Below are 25,379 nucleotides of genomic sequence, written 5' to 3' on the forward strand. Positions count from 1 at the left end.
TACTAATTTATTGTAGTAATATTTAAGATTATAATAAGATTCGTATTCATTATTTGCATCATATATTGGCATTATCCATCTTCTTTTAAGTGGTTAGATATCATTCCTACTACTATTACTGTCACAGTAATAATAACACGGTTAACATAAAATTTATCATCACTTCCATTAGTATATCGTCATTCGTAATTATATGAATAATTTGTAAAAATAAAGCAATATATGTATTTATAAATAATTAAAACACAGACAACTAAATCTGTTTTACACAACTTAGTAATTTACTAGCTCAAAAAGACTAATATTATTATTTGAGTTGCCGTTAAAAATGTCGATAGTTGTCAATCACTGATTTGAAAGTGCGAGCGAGATAGCGAGCTCTGCTTGCATCTCGCTCTTTTTTTCTAATCGTTTTTATTTCATAACAGACACACAATATTAAGTAACAATTATGCACAATTAGAGCATATAATCCCGTTTCATCCCATATCATGAAAATATAGATACCATTTGAAGGAAAAATCAGTTTACGACCAATAATTGTCAAGTATCGCGTTATGCATCACGGTCTTAAGACAGCTTGGTCCGGCCATGTTCCGATTAAAAATTGTACAATAAACTTACACTCGTATTGAGTTATTTGCATAAGTTAAAAATTGAATATTACTAAAATGTGTTTACCACAACTTTTTTTACCTTTAATAAATTTAAATTGACACAATTAGCTCGTACGCAAAGCCAATATATGCATTTCAAGTTTTGTCGACGTAAATTGAAATACACTCGGATGTCGACACATTGTCGACTTACGAGCACAAAGGGTTAACTAGTATATATTCAAAAGACACAGAAAATTCCAAAGACATTACCTCGTCCTTCGGCGTGACGCCAGCGCCACGCGCCACGCGCCACGCGCCGCGCCGATGCAATAAACACTATTATACACACTACACTAATTTGAATTATACACTGCTTAATTCTAACACATACACTGAATTACACTATCACCTTATAATTAAAAACATCGAAAGGGATATTATTATAAAAACACTTATTCGACAAAAATGTAACACGACCGTTAATGACCATTGTCATATAGCTACTGATTTTTTTTTAAATATTTCGAGATGCATAAACAAGCTCAAACGAGTTCAAGGTTATGCTTCGTGTTATGTTCATATAAACCATAACGATTAAAATGTCGTGCATCTCACATTACAAAAAAATAAATATTTTATCAAAGGTTGACAATTTGTCCAGTTTTAAAATATTTATTTCTAATTCGAATTATTTTAATGCGGTTAGGGGAGGAGGGGACAAAACTATATTTTTTAATTTATTTTCTTAATTTTATAAATATATTATGTATTTATTTTTTGAAAATTAATTTTATTCGACGCTTCTTACAAAAGTCAACAATAACCGCATAATTTAATATATTGTTATAATTTAATATATTATTTAATATTTTTCACGCTCTTTTGTTCGGCGGCAGCCGGTCAAAAGAGCGTGCGTCAAAAGAGCGCTGAATTATAAGCGCTGCGTCATAAGAGCGTTTACCAAAGTAGCGCTGTAACAAAATAGCGTGCGTCAAATGCACAGAGAGTCATATGAGCGCTTGAAAAAAGAGAGCACGTCATAAGAGGGCAAAAATACTTGGAGAAAATCAAGTAATGAATATTTTAGGAATTAGGTATACAAAATATAAGTAAATTGTGAGAAATTTACAAAGGCGGTAAAATTAGTATTTAATGTTCCAGAGCGTAATCTCGATTAAAATAATTAGCCAATACAAACATTATTATTTATTAATTATTATATACATACGAAAGCATGGCTTCCCATCCCATACATACGATATACGTATATTTTGTACTAAAATGAAATGCTGATTTTTAATTTATCATTAAATTTGTTCTATAATGTTTCATTAAATTGACAAATAATTATCGACTCGACTTGCAATGAATGTGTACAATTATAGGGCAGGTATATGGCCCGTCAGACCTTTTTTTCATGTATTTTAGACAACTACACTTTTTCGTGAATGGCGAAAACAAGCACCATATAAGTTTAAAGCGCAAAGTGTAAGATAAATAAAATCATCTGAAAATAAATGTGATTGCATAGGGTTAAAACATTAATTTTGCGAAAATTCATTTTAATCATATTGTGTAATTATCAAAAAGGGAGCTACCTATGATTTTTTAAATACCTAATTGTAACCCTTTACAAAAAAGTTTCACCACTGTCCATGTGAATACCATTGCATGACATTGGTGAATGACACGGACGATACGCACTCGTTTAAAATTATTTTTACGATATTAAAACTTAAAGTAGTAATTGGTAAATCTGTGTGATTTTTTTTAATACTTTTTTTATTAGTCTGATATTTAATTTTAATGTGTTATTACAAGTAACCTAAATTTATCGCGACTACGATAAAACTATTATTTTGTGAATTTCGTGCTTTGTCATTCCAAAAAGGGTAGTTTTTATACAAATTTTTTGTCCGGTTCATACCAAGAAACCGGACAAACTATTAGAATATCAGACAGATCAATATATGGTTCTAGGACACTAACCCCCTGGACATATACCCTTGGACAATAATCCCCCGTTAAAACCCCCCTGGACATTAACCCCCCCGTACAAATAATCCCCCGTGAAAATAACCGCCTGACAATTAACCCCCCGTGCAAATAACCCCCCTGACAATTAACCCCCGCCACGTATAAAGATAATACAGATATTACTAATCGACGGTACAAATGGTCTGTTATTCGAGAGAGACGAGGCAGATGGCAGGAAGATGAAGCAGCTGACAGACGGCAGACGGTGAAGAGACAATGCTCCTGTTAACGCTCATGATACTCTATAGACGGCTTAGAGATAGCCCCGTGAATCGATACGAGCAACAAGAGACCTCAGAGGACCATCCCCAAAACATCATCTCTCCGCCAGCTTCTCCACCAGTGCTCGGAGGCACAGGCACATACAACTCTACAATAGTTTGCTTCGGTAGATATATGTATTACTGAATAAATAGTTACCAGCTTTCAGACGTATATTTCTGGCTGCAAAGTTACACGCTGGGGTCTGAAAACCTTAAACTACCTTTAATAAAATTAGAATACTTTGTTGGGCATGCCACGTTGTACGAAAGGACTCTACCCAACCGGCGAGGTAATCACTGGAAAGACCCATCTTGGTTTGTTGGGCCAGGTGTATAGCTATTTTAATATCCATTGCGTACACCACTGCCGTTACTAGTGTTTACGAATCCAACCCTATGGGCGGGCAGCCAGTTTTTGACGGCCGGATGAGCGAGACCCACTCTCCGTAGTACTACATATTTTATCGGAGTTTCATTAGTATTTCTCCCCAGCGTTGGGGCCGACCTTTAGTACTCTCGTTAGCTGACTTGCATTGCTTTGCAATTACATGCATTTGCGTATATTCCTAGTAACAACACCCCCCTCTCCTAATATCCCAAAGGGGTGTGTATGGTGTCTAATGGTCAATTTTACTAATACTTTTTCTTTTAGTGACAAGGATTAAACTCGTTTTTTGTCCCACCTCTCATCTCATCATTGGGCATAGCACAACAATGTATTATAGAGTGGCATGTACACTAGTTTGCTTACCTTTTAAACAAATGCTATTGTGTGACAATCTATAGCCCTTAATTGAGATTATCTTTTGCTCGCTCCTTAAACACAATGATAGATTTCCTTCTTGCTGGTTCATTAATATAACAATGCTGTATTGTTTATTTCATTGGCTTATTTATTACATCAAAGGCCTTTCAATTTGTAAAAGGTTGTTTTACAATTATTTTAAACGCTTTATTTTCTCGTAGGTATTGTTGTCAATCTGTCTGTCGACTTGAATATTGAAGCATTTTATCTTATACTGATGATTTCTATTATCCAAAAGATTTAATAGTAACATGACGATCGTTGATTTATTATTTGTGGGGCTTGGTCTTTCACAAAATTACGCTGTTAACAAAGTATTATTAAATATAAACCGAATATATTTAATTGACATGCTAGGTTTTTTGCTCAAGTATTGTTACCTCATATAGACTTATGTACAATTTAGTTCAACTTAAAGGGGATACAAGTTTCGTATTTGAATGTATAAACATCACAGTAGCACACAGTGCACAGTTTATACGGTGATGTGTTTGCAGTCAAAATTTCTTATTACGGTTTATTGCGACTCTGCGCGCGCGAACGTCGACCAAACGATAATAATGTCGGCCCGTGGGGCGATAAAGCTCGTGGCCCGCTCCAGGGCCGGAGATATGTGGGCGGGATGACTAATGCCAGGAGCGGGACGTTTCTGTAATTTGTAAGCGGTGGCACACGTGCGGCCGCCCATAACAAACGAGCGCCCTCGGCACCGACACAAGACGCCCAAGAGGGAGGTTACCTGTGGCGCTAGAGCCTTCGGGGATAGTCGACTCACCTTAAAGCTCCTTTTCAGCTTGATTACGGCCACGGGTGTGACAACTGAGAATTTCAGCAAATACTGCAGGAATATACATTAGAGCGGATACATGTGTTGTGTTGTACTAAAACATGCCAGCGAACCAACCAAACACTCGGTGCTTGAACTGAAAATTATTTTGGCTCTTTATTGGTTAAAACAAAGCGGTTGACGTTTGGTTGTTTGGCCTTACGTTTATATTTAAAATGTATATATCATTTTTATATAGATGATTCCAATAAGTTCACGTCCGCAATCAATAGAATAACAAAGTCGGAATAAAAGTGTCGTGATTTCATATTGAAGATATTTGAAGTAGCGTCTATTCCCCTTGTGTAGGCTTCAAATGACGATCGATCTTGAGAAATGTATTATAGCATCAACCATTTACTACCTACGCAGAGAAGCGTTGCGACGTAGACTACTATTAAAGAGAGAATCAATATATTGTAGATGAAAGACGGTGTCCTACTCATATCAGTGTGAAATTTCTTTACGCTCGCAAACCGCAGGCAGCTCTCAGGTACTAGATGTAAAATGAACAATCTAGACAAATCTCTTGAATTTCATGAAAAAAAACCTCCGGACATTTGGATAATCCGTATTGGGAGCTAAAAAGGCACTCTGAAGAAAATATGCGAGCAAAACTTCAACAAAAGTTTCGAAGTCTAGACATATCCTAACAAATCCAAGTGTCTTACAAGTCGAAAGACATTTAGGCATTCTTTCAAATGAGTATTTGTGAGAAGGTTATTCAGAAAAAAATCGCTGTGCGGTTGAATTGACCTCAAATTTTGTAAAAAATTTGCGCTGCAAGTTTTAATGATAATAACTGCAATTTATTTGTAACATCTAACATCACATCTAAACACATCACAAAGTTAGCAAAGTAAACTTCATATTTTTTTTAAATAAGATATCAGTTTTTTTAAATATTTAAAAAATCAATTAGATTTATAAAAATGTATTTACTGCTCTTTATTGCTTAATTGTTGTGATACTAATCTTTGGTTATTCGCACTCAAAAGTTTGCCGACCTCTGCCCGAATTTTTAATTCTAGAACCATAAAAATATATACTGTAAAACCTTGGGGTTCTATAAATTTTTGCTTACGTGGGGACCACACAGACTGTCATGGACGCTCACATGCTGAGAGTGACTCCACCATACAAGCACCTTAGCAGATAGGGATCATCCTCCGCTATACTGTCGCTGCCACACCAACCAGATCTCTGAGGACCTCCCACGGACATCATCCCTGCGCTAGCTTCTCCACCATCGCTCGGAGAATAACGATCTCACCCATCATAGTCTGTCGCAATATGTAATATAATCTAATAAAATTCTCACTAGTTTCCACCTGCGCCTTACTGGCTACGAAGTCACACACCCCTTAGGGTTACCAAACCTCAAAATACCTAAAAACGGTCAATTAAAAAATAGGCGGTTCTCAATGAAATGCTGTGACTACACCTCTTAATTGACATATTTACGTTTAAAAATAATTAGACTTCAAAGAAAAATAAAAATGTTCTAACTCATGGTTTAATTTATTACGGCAATTATTTGCCATCTAAGTGGTTTTTAAATAAAATTCAACACTTGTATAATATTTTTATATGTCTAAAATAATATTGAAATTAATATAAGCAATTAAATATATTGTTTTCAGAGAAAATTAGATACTTGTTTTGTATAAAAAAAACAGGGGAGAAGAGGGAAGGATTTCAATGAAATGTTTAATACGCGGCTTGCACGTAGTTGATTAAAATTTTGTTAAAAAAAATAGCCAAAAATTTTTTAATTTACCGATACACAATCAATGTGCCAGAAGATTTTTTTAAATTTAAGATTTCTATAAAAATAATATGAGGTTAAAATATTAAATATCAACCATAAAATATTTTTATAAGAAACTATTATGCTATGAAGATTTTTTTTAAGTTTGCTTAGCCAATAATATTGTTTTGTACGAATTAATGTTTAACAACGAAGACACATTATGAGATGATACATATATATATACATATTTATGAATGTCACAGTTCGTCAGCCCCGGAATGATTGTGTCTACTAAAAATCCGAACCCTTTCATAGCGGACTTTTGACAATATCACTGCGTAATCACGTTCTTTTCCTCGTGATTTTGTCCCCTAAGCAGGTATAACATTCAGAATGTTATAGTGTTCTTACAGTTTTAGTCCCCCTGTGCCTGAAAGGTTTTACATAAGCCCGAATTGTATTTTTATTTTCTCTTTTGCGTGAGGATTTTAGTTCAAATTAGTTTTTGTCATTGTTTTTATTCAATTAAATTTATGAAAACATAAATTTTTAATTGCACTGTTTCCGCAGGCTTACCCATGATTTAGCAGGTGCACACATAGACGAAGGGTCGATCTTGAGTAGTATATTGTCTCAAATCCAGAGTGTGCTCCTATCTAAATTATTCATCAGTATTTGTTATGTAATTATTTATATATTTTTTTATGTAAAATTATATAAATCTTGACAAATAAAATTTTAATATTATTTTTATGTTTTTTTATTCTTAAAAAAGAGGAGTTTTAAAATAAAAAGTCGATAAATATATTTTAAAAAGTATTTATTATGAAATTCAGCCTGAAACTGAAACATATAATGTTATCAAAATACACTATAAAAAATTAAGGTACACAGATAAATATTATCTGAAATGATCGGTGTTTTCAAACATCAAACTCGACAAATTTATAACATCTGTAGTAAACATTTAGATATTTTCAATATTTGCTCTTATCCAAAATACTCACCAACTACAGCCACTTAATACCTGCAATAAAAAGTTGTAAACATCCAAAGAATGCTAATAAAAACATTGAGGATTGCCTGACTTACTCCTACAATATTTTACCAATTAGTGCTAGGTACATCTGAGAACTAACTTATACATTAAAGTACTTCATCAAAGTGAAAAGAATATATCAGAAATAAAATAAGTTATTCCACTATAACAAATACTTTAATCTGTCGCACATGACCTTATTTAAAACCCGTCTAATTTATCTCAATCAATAATAAAAAATATGATGTTAGATCCCAAATTATTATAATTTAACACCTTTATATTTTTTTTATTTTGTTTCATATTTTTTCCCTTTAGTTTATTTTGCACTATGATCTTAATTAGCCTTAATAATTTTTGTGGTGCATGTATAACCACAAAAATCAATATAAAAAACCTTATTGTTTTAATACAATAATAAATTAAGGCCACACATTAGATTTAATACGTAGTAAAATCTAAGCTTATAAAAAAACTTGTTCACAACATTCATAGCGCAAACATATATAAATAACCCTGTATAGACAGTTTTAGCGGACAGTATTTTCTCCTTACATCTTTCCCATTTGCGATAAAGAGAATAAAATAAACTTGCAAATTCTTACAAATCATTGAGTCTTCTATAAAAAAATATATATTATATATATATGTATATATATATTAATATAATTTACGACTAGATAAAACAACTGTTCGCATTCCGCAGCTTTATAAACTCGCGATGAACAATATTATAAATGGATATATAACTTTATTTTATATATATTTGTGTATTGTAAAAAAGGCAGTGGTTTTTTTAGTCTGATAATATAAATGAAAACAGTAACATAATAATAAAAATATAACAAATATCCAGATTCGAGAAATACAATAGAACTCAATTTTAAGTAAAATTCAAAATTTTAATTTAAAAATAGTGTAAAATAAAATAATTACTTCAAAATTTTTCATTGTGTTCTACTGTAAATAATATTTCTGGAAAAATAAAAATTTTATGAATGGTATTAATATACATATATTTATTTATATTCTATCAGTCAGATATGTTCTTTTTAATAAATAAAAAATAAAAATGAACCAAATAATAATATTTCGAAAATTAAATAACCAAAATAAAGCCACATCTAAACAAATATATGATTAGGAAAATGTGATTTTTAGATGATTCGTTAGTCATAATACTATAAAAATTAAAAAACTATAAAAAATATCTGTTCATTAAGAGTTTTGTGGTATTTAAAGTATTTACTTTGTTGAAAGTATTTTACAAATACTAATAGTCCTTCTGGATACTATTTTTACATGTTTACTTTTAAAAAATTGTGGGGGAATTTAGAAACTGAAAATTTTTATTAAAATGAGTTGTATCAAATATAGCAGTTATTTAGAAATCACAAAATAAATATTTTTTGCAGTTATTCAATTTTTTAGTATATGCTTATAAATTTTATAAAATAAATCAATTTAATTGAAATTAATAATTGGCACAATATATATGAGTTTTTTTAAACAATCAAAAAAATGTTATGTCTGCTCTTCATAGCTCAAACATACCATGTTAATTTATCATAAAAATAATTAAATAAAAAAAAATTCTCTCAAATAAAGCGAAACTTAAAAAAATTATTATGGCCTTTTTTCACCATCATTGAAAAAAGTTCAACATTCATGCAAATCTAGAAAAATCCTAATATGTAATCATATCAATTACACACTAATATTTAAGAACTACAATGCAATGGTTTTTGATATTCTTTAACAACAAACCATTGCAGATTGCATAAAAATCAAAAGATCTTAAACATACGACCGTACGGTCCTAGCATTGTTCGCTATCCCAATCCGTAACTCTTCAAAACTTGTGCAATCACTTATTGCTCCAATTGTTCGAATCTTGTGATCATCCAACTATGCGAATTTGTGACATATTTTTAATCCTCTTAATATACTCTCAAAAATTTTTAAATATTTACACACAAATTTATGTATATATAATATACAAATAATAATCCAAATTTTAGAAATAATTATATTGATTTTTTACTGTATTTTTTTCTTTATAAATTAACTTTATCTTTTATTATTTAGAAATATTAGAGAAAATAAGATATTTTAACATCGAAATGGACGATCCAACTTTTCACTCATACAAACATGTTCTCAACTACTCAAACTCGCAATTACATTGTACATCAAAGGATGGAATAATCATTGTATAATACTATTATAGATCATTTTCAACTCCATTCATCTCCAACTTCAACTCCCAACAAACATTCTTTTAAAGGCCTCATTGCTATGTACTTCTATGTCCCTGATTAAAGGGCGCTCAAAATGGAATAAACCAACACAAAGCATCAAAGCAATATACAAGGTCTCAAAATTTAAAGAGCTTACAACATTACAATAATGTAACTCTTAACAAATGTAATCCTTATAAATATTACGTCGAAATACTTAAATCGGAGGTGGTCCTTTGACATATCTCAAATGCGGAGTGAAGCTTGAGCCTAGATTGTTGACAGCATCGCAGCATCTCGGTCCGCCAAAAAGACATGCGCAGACTAATGCGAATAGGCATAATTGCAACGGCAAAGCACACCAGGCCCACCGTTTCATGTTGCCACAATCTACCACGCTATCGTTCGGTTCGCTTTCAGGGTCATCGGGTGATGTTCTTAACGTTCCGTTGTTTCCATTTAATAAAACCAAAGGTCTGGAATAAATTAATAGATACATTAATATTTAGACTATAAATAATTAAAAAAAATTGTTTTATATATTTACTCTATTGGCGTTGAATTTGATAACACAAAAGCTTTTAATATATCTTTATCAAAGTTGGTGTTTACACTTCCGGCTGTCCGTACAATGAGTGCTCGACAGGCTGTTTGTAATGCTCGTAGCTCATTTTCAGCTTCATCCATTCTCTGAAAGTAATACATATTTTATCATGACTTTTTTCGTTTACATGAAATTAATAGATAACAAAATAACGAAGAAACGCTCGGCAAAGAATTTTAAATGTAATATAACAATAAGATTGGAGGCTTTCAAAATATGGTGCTATATATTACACAAATGATGAAAATTTTGTTGGTCGAAAAAAACTATGTATAATAAAGATTTTTATATTTTTTACAACACCACTGATACACAATTACGTAATATATAAAAATGAAATGCTGACAAAAAAGTGGTCCCATAGAAAATAAAGAAGAAAAAATACTTTGTAGTTGCTGAATTTCCAGAAATTACTCATATTTCCGAGTTATTAATTAGTGACTGTATATTGCTGCAGTATTAGAGAATTTCATCTCTACTCGATTGTCTGAATTTAAAAAAATATTTTATGGGTTTACAAATGAAAAATAAAAAAAACTGAACCCAATTAAATGTAACTATTTTAAATATCTTGATTGATGGATAAATAAACAAGTAGAAATCAACGACAGGAACGTGTTTTTAATACCTGCAGTATATATTACAAAATAGCAAAAGAATCAACTCAAAAGTTTCTCTCTACTATCAAGAATTTAATTCCATTATGTGTGGAAGTGTCAAAGTTTTTAAGCAAAATGAAAGAATATTCAACAATTTAGTAAAAACAGTTGAAATGAAAGTCTACTAAAGATGATATTTATGCTAGAGCCGATTATGTCTTAACACTTAACCAATGAGCTTCCTCTTCTGAGGCGATGGGAGGGGTAGTGACTACCTTTTATGATTTCTGACTTTTAAGGAGGGGTCCAGTAGTATCTACTGGCAAAAACTAAAGCGTTTCGTGCTGCCATCTATGAATTAATGTTTGTACTTTTAAGAAAAAAAAATTTTAATGCATAATTATTTTTATTGCCCTGGCTGACTTCCCATGTGAGGGACAATCAAAGACCTTTGTATAAACAAGAGATGATAATAAAACATGATCGTAAATTATTTTTAAAGCTGACAGCTATAAGCATAACATTTTTAACACATGAAAAACCGAAATATAATTTATATATGATAATTCAGATGGTTCATTTTATTCACATAATTATTATCTATTTTTTCCGTTTTCGCAGATCATGCGGGAAAAAAACGACCTGTCGGCCAAGTGTTAACATGAGGTACAAAATACAAGTATGGCGGCGTTCTGACAGTTCCCAGTGTTGCCACACCACCGCGCAACTTGAGAAGCGGGTGGTTTTTAACAACTGCCAGCTTTTCAAAAAATGGTCGTTTAATTAAATAGCCCTCAAAAACCGTATGCGCTACACCAGTATTACAGTAATTTAATAAAATCCAATGATAAATACAAATATCCCAAAACAAAAATAATAAGTATTATTATCATATTTTATTGACTAAACACAAGTTTACATGTGTAACTAATAAAATTAGACATGAGCGAAATAATAAATATTTTTATAATGGTTTGAAGTTTTGCTAAATATAATATTTTAATGAATTTTTGTTATTCATAGATGTAAATATCGTTGAAGAATTATTTTTTTTTTATTTATAATAGATATATTGTGGGTATAGCAATACACTGTCTGATTTTTATAAAATACAAAAATATTATTTGCATAGGTTAAAATGATGCGATATTAAATATTTTTTAATCACAGAAAGATACTTCCTTAATATAAAATACTCACTTTAGCAATAGCTTTTAACAGTTGACTACCAGGAGCTAGAGCCGTTTCCATTGCTCTTGCTAAAACTCTCAAATTCGTAAGACGCCGTTCTCTCTCCGAAAGATCTTGCTCAGAGCCCGAATCTGATATACCACTATCGGACCAAGATCCACATTCCCCTTTCTGGAAAACCAAAAAAATATAATATAATCTCCATTATCGAAGCAATAAAAAATATATAAAAAAAAACATACCTGCTGGGTAGTTTCAGATAAAAGACGAGCTACGTGTGATACGTGAGGAGCAACTCGAGCCGGATCTCCAGCAGCCAACGCAGCCTCGATAAGGCGCAACGTGGCCGAATCGCCTTTAAGTGCTCCCTGCAGTTCGGCGAGTCCTTGCTCCCAAGCACCCCAAACACGGAGAACTTCTTCCAATTGTGTAATCTCCGAATTTGTACTATAATATATAAATTTATAATAAATATAATATAGTTGATGTATAATAAATAAATATCTAATTGTAAACAATCTAACCTTTCGTTCGCATTCTCCCACATTCGATACATCTCGCCAACTTCATCTTTCAAGTTTTGGCACAGGGTGTCGGTTAACGTGCTGCCAGAAGTATTGTTGCCAACGTCCGTTAACAAACGGTGCACCGACACGTTCATGTTCAACATTGATGCCTTTTGTTCTTGCAACGATTCCTGCTTCTTCTGCAATATTAAGGTATTGATTAATTTATGTAAATGGTAACTTTTTTATAAGGTTTTTAATCTACCAATGTCAATTTTTATTTGTTCTCAGTGCACGATTTCATTTTTTTGTGTGGATCTAGGCAATTCCATAAATTTTTTAACGCATTCAGTCATTTTGGTTGAATAAAGGGGAGAATACGCATTTTTCTCTCAATAATTACTCAATCCACAAACAAATCTTTAATTTGGCTAAAGAATAATAACAGTGTATAAAATGTAAATGTTATATTATATTTATCTACTCTTTCTGAAGAACTACCTTCAAATCTATGTATATAAATATAACAAGAATGGCTCTCTTGGACTAATCACATTTATTTGTATTAAATCCTTGTCCCGGTTACAGACTGCTAGTCCAAAATAAACTTATATGTGTTCAAAACAATGAAATAGACTGCAATATTTATGTATTACAGTGAATGTGTATTACCAGTGAAGTTATTTTTACTAGTATAAATATGATTTCACAACTCAATATCAGTAAAATTGTATTTGTTCATAAACTGATGGTCTGGTATGCGTATTTCACAGAATTGTGACCTCATGCTGTTCATTAAAATACTACAATATTTAAAATAAATCAAACCAAAACGAATCAACCTAATGAAAGTTCAAAACTATAGTGTTTTAGAACTTTCGTTACGTCAAGTTGGGTTTGGTTAGGTTGGGGTTTGAACAGCAAATGAACATTTCGCAAGTGGCAAATTGAGTTTCATAGACCTTTTAATACATCATATAATTTTATTAGCAACTAATAGTTAAATTATATTTTCGCTAGTAGAATACCTACCGGTGAAAACGTATTCAGATATGATTTCACTGAAACACTAGAGAAAATATAACTTCACTGTAACATATGCACTATTTTTGATAAACATGATGAATTATTATTAATCAATTTAATGACACAAACCTTTAATTGATCGAGACGGTTTAGTATTTGCGGACGGGTGTGTAATGGAGACCCAGGCGGAAGAGGAGAAGCGTATCCTCTCATAGTCAACAATTCGCGTCTCAAAGTTCTAGCTGCTCCCCGTTTTTCGCTCACTGATAATACACCAGCCCATCGGGACACAATTTCTGTAAAAATAATCAAATTACAATTATTACTTAGATATTTAGATCACCATATGGTGTATGTATAAATATAACACGTTTAATGCACATGACCCTGGAATGCACTTAACATAGTTAAATGGAAATGTTTCATTATGCATGGAGCATGGAACATGTTCTAAAATAGAGAGCAGAGGTTGCTTTATCATACAAACATTTATATATTACACTTTGTGCAACGAAACATCTATTTGTAATACAAAAGAAGCAAACTACATATACATTACACAAAAAGGGAAAGTTAATTTCACTTTACTAAAGCGTATAACAATTCCATGAAAAAGTAGTTTATTTAACTGTCACGGTTAATGATTTTTCATAAAAGAAACAAAGTATTGGTTACAAAATCAATGGAGAGTACATAAAGGTATTATAAATTTACCTCAACGAAAGTTTTCTACATTTATGCATTTACCAATATAAATACAATTTATTCATAAGACATAATTAAATTTAAGAAGTATTAATTCATCTTAAATATTTATAAACTACTATTGTTGTATTTTATAAAAATAAAGATGTTTTTTTCAATACAACACTATTATTATAAAAATATGCATATGAACATATCCAACGATATGGAGCTAAATTTATTTAGACAAGTATTATTATCATGCAAAAAGTTGTCACTTCATCAAGATAAGTCGCAAGATCTACAGATGCTTCAACGACCGCATATAATCTCTTCTTACACTCCTATCATATGTTGTACATATTTTTATGACAGTTATTAAAAACCTGTTTCTGCATACCGTAACTGGACATGGAGACTTAATTAGATTCGAATCTATTAACAACAATTCCGTTTGTTTAATTGTACTAAATGTCAATTGATTATTACTTTACAGTAGATCGAATTAAAATGATGATATGGAAGTGTAGAAAAAAATATATACGCATGCCATCTGTTCAAGAGAGCGTATCGAAATGTAAATTAACAATAAAGGAAACCAGGGTATGCCTATATCAAAAGTAAATCTTGAATATTTACGTTTTAATCTCATCAACACGCATTAGAAGTCTAGTTATATAATTAGATATTTCACTTTTCATGCACTATTTAAAATACAATTTTACATAATGATGTCAAAAGTGTTTTGTTAGCATGTTTTGGTTGAAATAATGGCAGTTTGTGACTAAAGAAAGGTAAATCAATATAACCACAAAACTTGCAAAGGCTATTATCTCAAGTTAGGTCTGTTCTACTGAGGAAATTTTCTTGTCTTATACAGATCATTTGATTCAGATAAAATATATTGATGTTTTATATATGTATTTACATAGATATCATCTCAACAAACTTACAATGTTTTTTATATCAAATTTAAATATTGTATTATATTTGCGTTTTAAAATGTGTATTATATACTACTCATTTAAGATAATATTCAGGACAAAATCAATTAAACTTTAAGAACAGTTTTAAAATTACAGTAGCATGGTTTACTAGCCGATATTATAATTGTGCCCTTTGACCGAATATTAAACGAAATAATAGATATGCTAATGTTATTGCTCTTTTGCGTGTATCTTATATTTATTATGCAAGAATTTAAGAGAGTAAATCAATTGTGTTATTAAAATATATCAGCTATCACATATGCCTGTTAACAACTGTCTCAAATTATGATTATAGTGACTTTTTATTAACTTATTATAGTTATATATCTTCAATTAATCTTTACTATTTCGTATTTTTTCATTTTTAGCTTAATTATAATTAGTTAATATTGTATATGTATGAATAGACTGAAAATGAAATTTATTGTAACTGTAGTAAAGGGAAAAGATAAAATTCAGCGCTACGTTTTTTTCCGCAAATTACCTCTATTCATAACTCACGCAACGCTACTGGTAACTAAATATATAAGCCCCTTCCTGGTTCTTACATTATTTTGGCTTATTTTACTTTTTATTTATTTATATTATTTTTACTAGTAAAATAACTGCGATTTATGACCTTAATTGATAATTTATTTATACTGAAGTCATACTTATTTGTTTATTTTACAATTTTACATAGCACATTTATAGTTATGTAAATTAAAATATACAATGGCTTGAAGTATTATCATGGTATAGATATATACATTTTTAAACCGATCATATTTTTTCAAGGTTTTGTTACTCAGCTTGACTCAACTATAAACATGTATTAAAAATCACACGTGTGACGAAACGAGTTGACTGTTACAGTCGATTAAATGCATTCAACTAACTGTCTTTTTAACGGTAGGTACACGATCAATGTACAATTTATAAAAAATAGAACAATATAAATAATACATATCGACAACAGTATAAATGTTACATGCAAATTTATTTAGTAAAAAAACACTAATCTAAGCGCATCGACACAAATCGTGCCAAATCAATTCGCAGAGGTGTAGAACATTTTTTATAATATGATTTAATTAGTGTTATTTTTATGTCTACTCATGTATAATAACCATTTCTAATTTTCACACTCGAGTGAAAACGTTTGATTGAAAATTATGCGATTCATCCGATTGAAAGCGGTCTCACTCGTGCGAACGGACATCCTCAGACCTGATCGGACTGGCGACAAACGAAAGTTTTCGACAGGAGAAATCTTGCGTTTTTAATCGCTTGTGATTAGTGAATTTGGTTGTAGAAAACGTGCAATTAGCAATTTCATGCGAAATAGTTCTACTCAAGGCCAAACGATGCGTATCTGTTATACTATCATCAAAAGGGTTCAAATTGACGGACCGCTTTCTTACGTTATGGACGCTGATTTTATTTGGTTAATCTTGAAACCCAATCAAAAAGTTTTATAAAATTTATCAAATAGACTAGAGGGAACAAACATAATACGAAATAAACTAAGGTCGCCAAGCATCCGGGATTAAAAATAAATTGAATTTATTAAAATGATCAGATTACCAAATTTATCGTAAATTGTGGTTCTCCTTCCCTTCAAAAATATATAGAATTAGACTCACAGATTAACATCTAGAAAAGTGTATTCATATGGGATGTACAATAAACTTTTTTTAAAAGTGAAGGCAGATTTTTCTACTAGTGTTTATGTATTTTTAAATGTATTGTTTTTAAGAAAACATAAATTTCTCTTTGCGTGGCACAATTAACTGAGGAATTTTTCACGTCATTTTCTAAAACAAAATACATAATATAAAAAATATTGCTTTTTGATATAAAAAAAGTCTTTTATTCAACTCATTTTGGGTGAAAATTTAAATTTTAAAATTTATTTCTGGGGTGAAAATTTAAATTTTAGGTAAATACTGTAATACTAAGAATTGGTAGATGGTTTGCCAGATAATTTCATTACATTTTTACAAGTTTCGTAATCACTGATCTAAATATATATTACATATCTGTGAAACCATACATAAGCATTTTAATAAAATTTGTATAAATCAAATATTTTTATACACGTACATTACCGTTATTTTTTTTTAAAGTTCCTTTACATTGCTTAGTCAGAACAATAGCCATACACATATGGATTAAAAGTTTAATATGGCGTCAAATCGACGCCAAACCTTAAAAATCCATTGAATAGGAACGCAATGTCTATATTAAATCGCTTGAACTTAAATTTTATGCAAAATCATTAATATTCCACCCACAACCTTAATCTGTTTTGGGATTACGGTAAGACGTGATCATAAAACTGTACGACAAGCAGTCACTTGAATACATAATAAATAGTACGTTATAAAAAATCATAATAAAGTACATAAGTTTAATGCGCGAAGACTATAATGTCAATACATAATAATTTTAAAACTGATTTTTTGCTGATTTAATTGATATATAATATGAATGAAAGTTTTAAATCTTGATAAACGCCAGGTTTATGTATAAAAAACTAATGACGAATTTAAAATTGAAATCTAAATTTATTAAAAAAATATTTTCAAGAAGTTAAACAGTGTTATCCTAACCTAAGTAATCTTGTTTTGATAACAATGTTCATACATTACAAACACCCTCCATTATTACTCACCCAAATCATCAGTTTGAGTGGACCCAACAGATTTGACGATCACCGACTCCTTTTGATCCATCTTCTTGTTAAAATAAATTGAACTTTGACACTATCACAAAATCACTGATTTTAAACAATAACACAACTTCATAATAAATGTTTACACGTTTTCAACGCTAGAGACATTAGGTATGACATTAGTAAATATACACTATTTGATTTAGTATGAATATTTTTGGTATGTTTTCCCTATTTTCTCATTCCTTCTATAGCAAAGTCTATCACTGACATCGAAACGATCGACTTTAAAACGCCTGAATCAATATGTTCAATGGTTGTAATGCACAATATGTTTAACAATATCTTAATAGATGAAATCGTAAGACTTCAAAAACTACAATTTTAAGCTGTTTTATTGACGACATACTGTAGAAACTGGTTTAGAGAAATTTCTAATTGGTTGAGTTATGCAATATAACAATCCAAATACAATATTATTCAGTTTAAAAAGAATTTTGTAATTAAGCAATAATGTCACAAAATCATATAATTTATCTACTTTTTTAAATATTATATGGTTTATGAATCATTGTCAGATTCAATACCAAAAGCTAATCAGATCAAAGTGATGTTTCTTATAATTTAGATACTAAATGAACAGTTTATATATTTCTGTATAGTGATACAAATAATGTCCTTGTGGTAATTAAATTTAATCAATCAATAAACGTTTTTAAAAAAATATTATCTTCTCCGAAAGGTCAAGTCGAACTTCACGTTCAAGGTCATCTGCGTGTTTGCATGTTTTTTAACAAAATATTAAAAAAATGTTTCTTATCACTGTTGATAATTTTACACACTTGCAACAAAAGTGCATACTTTTGTAACTTATAAAATTTGGCATACGTTTGTGTTTATATACAAACAGCCTTGAAACAGCAATTTATTTTCCCACAACTCAAAATGATCTATTAGATAAACATTGATGAAACACTAAACACGCAATCATATAATATTTAAACCACTGATGAGAAACTCGTAAAACAGTTTATCTACGTACGCGCGTAATGTAAATAAACATTGTTTTATTTATATATACCAGGTATGTTATTGGAAAATCTAAGTTTTTGCATACTTAGCAACAGATTTATGAAAAACAGATTTTAAATCGATCGATGCGTCTTAAACAAATGTTTGTAAATGTTTGCGTCATCGCGTCAGAATTTTCGCTCTACGTGGGAAATCGAACCTTGAAACTCGCGTAGAAAAAGAAAAAGCAACCGCTCAAACGGCGATCGGATCGCGACTGATGCACGTTTTAAATATTGGACAGTTTCCAAGGTGTCGAGAACCGCTGGCACGCGAACTAGGACACCGATGGGCCCACGCGAATAATTCATATTAATTTTTAAGATTCGATATCTCGGTGTAAACAAAACCAGTTCTTGTTGTATTACTAACAAAAGAATAAAAATATTAATACGATGTAGATTCAAGAAAGTAAACGTACTAAAATATTGATATTTATTTTGGAGTTAAAGCAGGATTGAAACATGTAGTTACCATAGACCTGAATGCATTTGGTGAGACTTGGACGACTAGTTCCTAATTCCAACATCATAGAAGACTCGCGCCTGCTCTTTTTTTGCACCCAATGAGCGAAAAATATACAATAGCCAATATATAAAGAATCATTGATCGTGAAATGCATTTCCAGGCAAGTTTTACTTTAATTTTTAATAAGTTCCTCAGTTACAACGGATGACCTTCCACTCTTTTATTCATAATAAACATGTATTCCTGCTTCACGAATTCACTACACCATTTAGATAGTTATAGTATTGAATTTCGTATTGAAACAGACCATTGAACGAATCTTTACTTTCCGAATATCCCTTAAACAATTTTATTAATTCACAATATCCCTAAATATTTATTTTCTTGCATTTATTAATTTACACCCACATCAATTCCAACCATATTTTATAAAAAAATATGAATAAATCTTTAAACTTAAAAAAAAAATTTGATGATAATAAAACATATTAACCCTATGGCTGCCGACACTTTTGGGATTGCTGTTTCAACATGGATGTTTTTCATAATAAATAAAATATGTTATATACCCCTGAAGTAACTCTACAACACATTAAAAATGTATTTGATTCTTTCTTCAATGATAACGTTGCTATCCTTCTAATTAATATCAATATTATTGTATTATATTGCCTATATATATTATATGTTTAAAAAACAATGTTATTTCATTGCACTTAAGTAAATTAATCAAATAGTTTATTACTTCAATTTTAAGTATATTTTACTCACAATTTAAAGATTGCAAAACAAGTATTTTACTTCTGAATAATATACCAACACAAAGATCATTTCTACAATATTGTCATTAGCTTTTATGTTACTGTTATTACTGTGTCCAACAATAGAAATGATTAATCTAATCACTCAACTGAGCATTACTTTATATGTACTTATATTTACATAAACAGTAATATTATTAACACGGAAATCTATGTGTAATGCATAAAATTCATAAATATTTTATTAAAGGTATTAAGCTTGAACAATGTTATATTTATCTATGTGTAACACATGAAGTTAACCGCAAGTGAAATTATAAAAATGGTATGTATGGTTTTAAACTTAGCTAAATAAATCTACTTTAATTTATTTATGTTTACAATATAATATATTAAAATAGTTTATCTTATATTGATAACATATTTATAAATAATAACATATCATCTGTTTTATAAAATACAGCATTATTACGTACATGTGAATTACTAAAAAAGTTATATTTTTACTGCCGTTTCAGTAAAATCATATCTTTACTAGCGAAAATATAATTTAACTGATAGGCGCTAATGAAATTACATGTTGCTTTAAAATATCTATGAAACCCAATTTAATAATTGCAAAACGTCCATTTGCTATTAAAGCCCAAACCGAGCCTAAGCGAATTAACCACATCTTACTTGACCTAACGCAAGTTCTGAAACTATAGTTTTAGAACTTTCATTAAGTCAATTCGTTTTGTTTTGATTTATTTAAAATATTAAAGTTTCTGTCAATGAACAATGTGACGTCACATTTATGTGAATCTCAAATCATGTGGCATATCGCATATGCATATCGGATCATCCGTTTGTGAACAAATACAGTTTTAATGATACTGAGCAGTAAAATTATAAATCAATTGATTAATACATTTTCCCTGACTTAGATTAGAAGATTATACTTATACTAGTAAAAATATAAATTTACTGGTAATTCAGATTCACTGTAACATATTCATATTAATGATTATAATAATAAGAATAAATTATATTTTCTGTGGCTAATAAATATAAACATAGTTTTTCAACGATTAAAGTACTATTAAAAATAATAATAATTATCCTTAAAAGTATGTATAATGGTTTTAAACTCCGCTAAATATATACATACATTTTAAAAAACAATAAAACATTTTAAATACAGCAATAAAATAGCTGTTAAATATTTTTTTATAATTGAAATATGTATATGTAGTGTCAATAAAAAAAATGTTAGTTTATATAGACTACTTTTATGATCTGTGTTGATATTTAAATGGGTAAGATACTATAATTATAATTAATTTTAACATTGTAGTGATTTTAAGAAAAATTTAAAACATCTGCTAATGTTAATTTGCAATAAAATTATGCACTCTTTTAAAACATTAATTTAACTACATAATTTATTGTTTTATCAAACAATTGATTTGATGATTTAGCACACATTTGCAGTCAATAACCTTAGGCTATTGATATAGCAATTAAATATTATTTTTGATTTGATGATCTAATCAGATGAGTAAGTACAAAATAATGCAACGTGAATGTACCTGCGTATGCTCTGGTGATTTTTTTTATACAAATGTCCAAATATGATGATGATGATCATACTTATTACGAGCGGTTTTTAAAGATGATCACATAAATGATGTAATATAACTAGGAACTTGTGTCACAAATTTATATAAATTAATCATATCAAAAAATAATGTATTTTTGATTGAATAAATTGTACTTTATTGTAGGTGAAAAAATATTTCTTTAACCTTTTAGTTGCCAAGCCTTTTGTGATTAATAGCTAAATATTGATGTATTACATAAAAAAAATATTTGATTCAGCAGATCAATAAAACGTATATGATTATTACATCAATGCTGATATCGAATCCGGCAATACTTGCCATAGAAAAAATCCAATATATCGGATTTCAGCAACAAATAATAAATAAATACAATTTTATTAATTTACTGACGTCATAATAGTTTTAAAACCAACATAAACGTTACAAATTTACGTATTCGGGAAGATGGGGTTTTTAAAAGAACTCAAATACCTCTTCGCCGTGTTGAAATATTAATAAATTTAATTAAGATGCGGAAACTTAAAAAGAGATAGTATGATGGTTGTACTATTTGTAATAACTTAATGTAACGAAGAAGAAACGTTAAAGGCTTATACAACCTCTAAATAAAGTATGTATATAAGTTATTTTTTTAATTGTATTTTAGTGTTACCATATAACAAAAATATAATATGATAAGGGTTCTTCCCTAATGTGTCGCACTAATAATGTTCTGTTAAAATAACATTGTATGTTAACATTTATTTCCTATTTAAATTATATAATAATTACTATGCATAATTCAAATATTTTAACACAAATCAATTAAAAATTGAATTAAAATTAAGTTAATTTTAAAGTGAAGTTATTTAAATTACTATTATATTTTTATTAAATAAATAAAAATTACCACCACCCACGATCAACTGACTAGCATGATCGCTTAACTGCTTGGCTACTATTTTTTTTACCCATTTAACATGAACAAACAAACAAGCCGTATATTAATAATATATAATATATATTTCAAGTATGGGTTCAGTTGGACAATGGAAAATGTATTGTGATAATAGGTTTGGAGTGTAATTATGATGACATTATATCTAAACTGACCTCGTATATCTCTAATCTGAGGTATGGAAAGGATGCTAGAGTCCCCTTGTGAAGCGCTCGCCAAAACAGCTTCCAAGCAACGGATGTTTTCTCGACATGTGGTCACAATTTCAATCTATGAAAATTAATCAAATTCTTATATTAAGTGATTCAGGCAAATGGAGTTTGTTTTATAAAAAAAATATTAACATACATTTACACAGTAACATTAGTTTGCAAATAGAGGTGCTATATTTCATTAATTAACTGTATATTACGGCTAAAAATATTAATCGAATAATAATAATAATAATAAACTCAATAGGAAGTTTAATAAAATATATAATATGTAGATTTTACAGCCTTATTCAATTATCATTTTTAGCCTTAACTTATTATTTGTATTATTTAAAAATAATGATTGGAGATAATCGAGTAGTGTATTGACATATAATGAATTCCATTAATTAAGATAAAATGTAACCATTAATTTATTATTATATTTACATAAAACAACAAGATTATTTTTAATTTAGCTTATCATTCTTAAAGACAACCTTAATGTGTATTTAATTAGTTGTGGTTCATGCGACATATCTCTGTGAGCGTGTGGAAATAAGAGTGTAGATAGTTCATGCAGCATGCAAGCGTGCGTTTAATATACAGTAAGTGTTTTGTGGTTAAGCTTTTTTAATGATTTATTACATATTTTAATATTATACATATACATACATCGATTAGAAAAATCTGAAAATTGTATTACAATGTAAAAAGTAACACGATGCATACAGTCATGTCGCTGATCGTTGGTTTTATTTCAAGTTACATATGCATATAAAACATTACAATATGTACAAAAAAATGAAGAAGCGTAGCTCCGTTGCAGATTTCGATTGTATGACAACCTAAAAGCTATTTTGGGTGATCTTCGAAGGCAAAAAATAAAAGGAATCACACTACAGCACCACAAAATGCTAGATACAAGACTTAAAACTTTACAAATTAAGCCAAAACTAGTAATAAAGAAATAAAAGTGGGTTGAACACACACACACGTTTGGAAAAAATTTGGAAAAAAAAAATTGGAAATAAGCTTCATCTGGCATTGCATAGAGCTGTTTGAAATAACAAACAAATCAATTTTATGAATTGAAATTATTTTATTCTACAGCATGCCATTTTACATGTGTATAAAAAATTAGTAAAAAAGTAAAACAATATTCAATAGTCTACATTAAAACTTATTAATGGTAACTTACGGCTAATTAAACTAAAAAAGGCACCTTTCGTTAAAACATTTATATTTATATCACATTGTTATTAAGTTAATTAATAAATAATGAAAGTAAAAACTGTTAGTTTCACAAATATCTACAAAAAGAGCACCTCTTTTCATTTAAACCTATAAAATAATTCACAAAAGTTAGTTCACAACTCAAAAAAATCACACACAGGTTATATTAATTAATTAAAATAAAAAAAAACACAGGGATGTTAAGAAAAAAAGGTATACAAAAACAATCATTAGTAAGAATTGAAAAAATATACAATAATTGCAACAACTCCCATAGTACACAAATACCACGAGAGATATGCTCGATTATCTCCTTTTTCTGGGTCAGACTTAGCTTCTGAACTTACTTTATCGGAACTTATAATATGAATTGATTTCCTTACGTAATCGTTAGGTTGTAGGAGATCCGGAGTGATATCCTCCTTAGCTAAAACAGATTCAGTAGCCTCCAATTGCGAGCGAGACCTTTCGATCAAATGTTGGACGTCGTCTTCAGAGTCGGAATCAAACCCGTTAACATAATCGCCATTCGGCCCCGAATACAATCCTGCGATTCCCGAAGAACCTTTCCTTCTCGTTAACGAACGGTTCAATTTATTCGGTCCATTTATATCATCAGAGCTATCGTCGGCGTGACTATTTGAATACCTTTTACGTCTCAGCGGCGAATCAACACAACTATCATTTTCAGCCAATTCCACCGATAGTGGTAGATTATTTACGATCAACTCTTTCGACAATCTTCTTGGTGCCTTTTCTTCACAGTCAGATTTGTTATGTGGTAAATAATGCATCTCTAAAGAAGTATTATTGTCACTATTAGTCGAATTAGAAGAGGTGTAATATCTATTGCTGTCGCAATCAGATTTTTTGGACATCTTCCTATCCAAGCTGTTTTTGCTTCGGCGAAGCTTCTCACTTTCCGAGTTTTTCTTTGATCGCTCCAGACTATCCAGCAATGTCTTCTTCCTGTCAATACTCGAAGATGAAGATTTTTTGCTTCGTCTTCCATAAGAGTTGTAATCCATACTGGCGCTGTTGAATGCTTTATAAGTTTTGTCCACCATGCTATTATCGGTCGGGGAGTAGTTTGGCACTCTGAATCTACGACGTCCCATCAACGGGCTAGGTTCATGGTCAGGATGAGCTGACAAGCTCGAACAGCAATCTGACTGGGAATCGAAATGAGCACGGTAATCATCGCCGAATTCCAATAAACGACGAGCAGCGTCTGAATCAGGTGCTTCAGAATAGGGCTCAGAGTTATACTTTTCCTAAGAAAAAAAATAATATT

At 30.1% G+C, this 25,379-nt stretch overlaps 1 protein-coding gene across 5 annotated transcripts in view; it reads right to left on the bottom strand.

Annotated features, from left to right (window-relative positions):
- Window positions 1-9,397: 9,397 nt before the first annotated feature.
- klar (klarsicht) overlaps window positions 9,398-25,379 on the bottom strand; it is a 210,741-nt gene continuing 194,759 nt past the window's right edge. For all 5 annotated transcript variants that reach the window (XM_088193582.1, XM_088193584.1, XM_088193583.1 and 2 more), the window contains 8 exons: window positions 24,469-25,359; window positions 22,814-22,928; window positions 13,618-13,784; window positions 12,481-12,662; window positions 12,199-12,403; window positions 11,966-12,127; window positions 10,110-10,252; window positions 9,398-10,038 (listed from right to left, as the gene is read on the bottom strand). In XM_088193582.1, the coding sequence (XP_088049708.1) occupies window positions 9,780-10,038; window positions 10,110-10,252; window positions 11,966-12,127; window positions 12,199-12,403; window positions 12,481-12,662; window positions 13,618-13,784; window positions 22,814-22,928; window positions 24,469-25,359 (2,124 nt within the window). In that variant the 3' untranslated portion in view covers window positions 9,398-9,779. The remainder of the gene's footprint in view (window positions 10,039-10,109; window positions 10,253-11,965; window positions 12,128-12,198; window positions 12,404-12,480; window positions 12,663-13,617; window positions 13,785-22,813; window positions 22,929-24,468; window positions 25,360-25,379) is intronic.

Source organism: Plectrocnemia conspersa, unplaced genomic scaffold (assembly GCF_051122295.1).
Source record: "Plectrocnemia conspersa isolate PC_06_02 unplaced genomic scaffold, ASM5112229v1 ptg000009l, whole genome shotgun sequence".
Classification (NCBI taxonomy): domain Eukaryota; kingdom Metazoa; phylum Arthropoda; class Insecta; order Trichoptera; family Polycentropodidae; genus Plectrocnemia; species Plectrocnemia conspersa.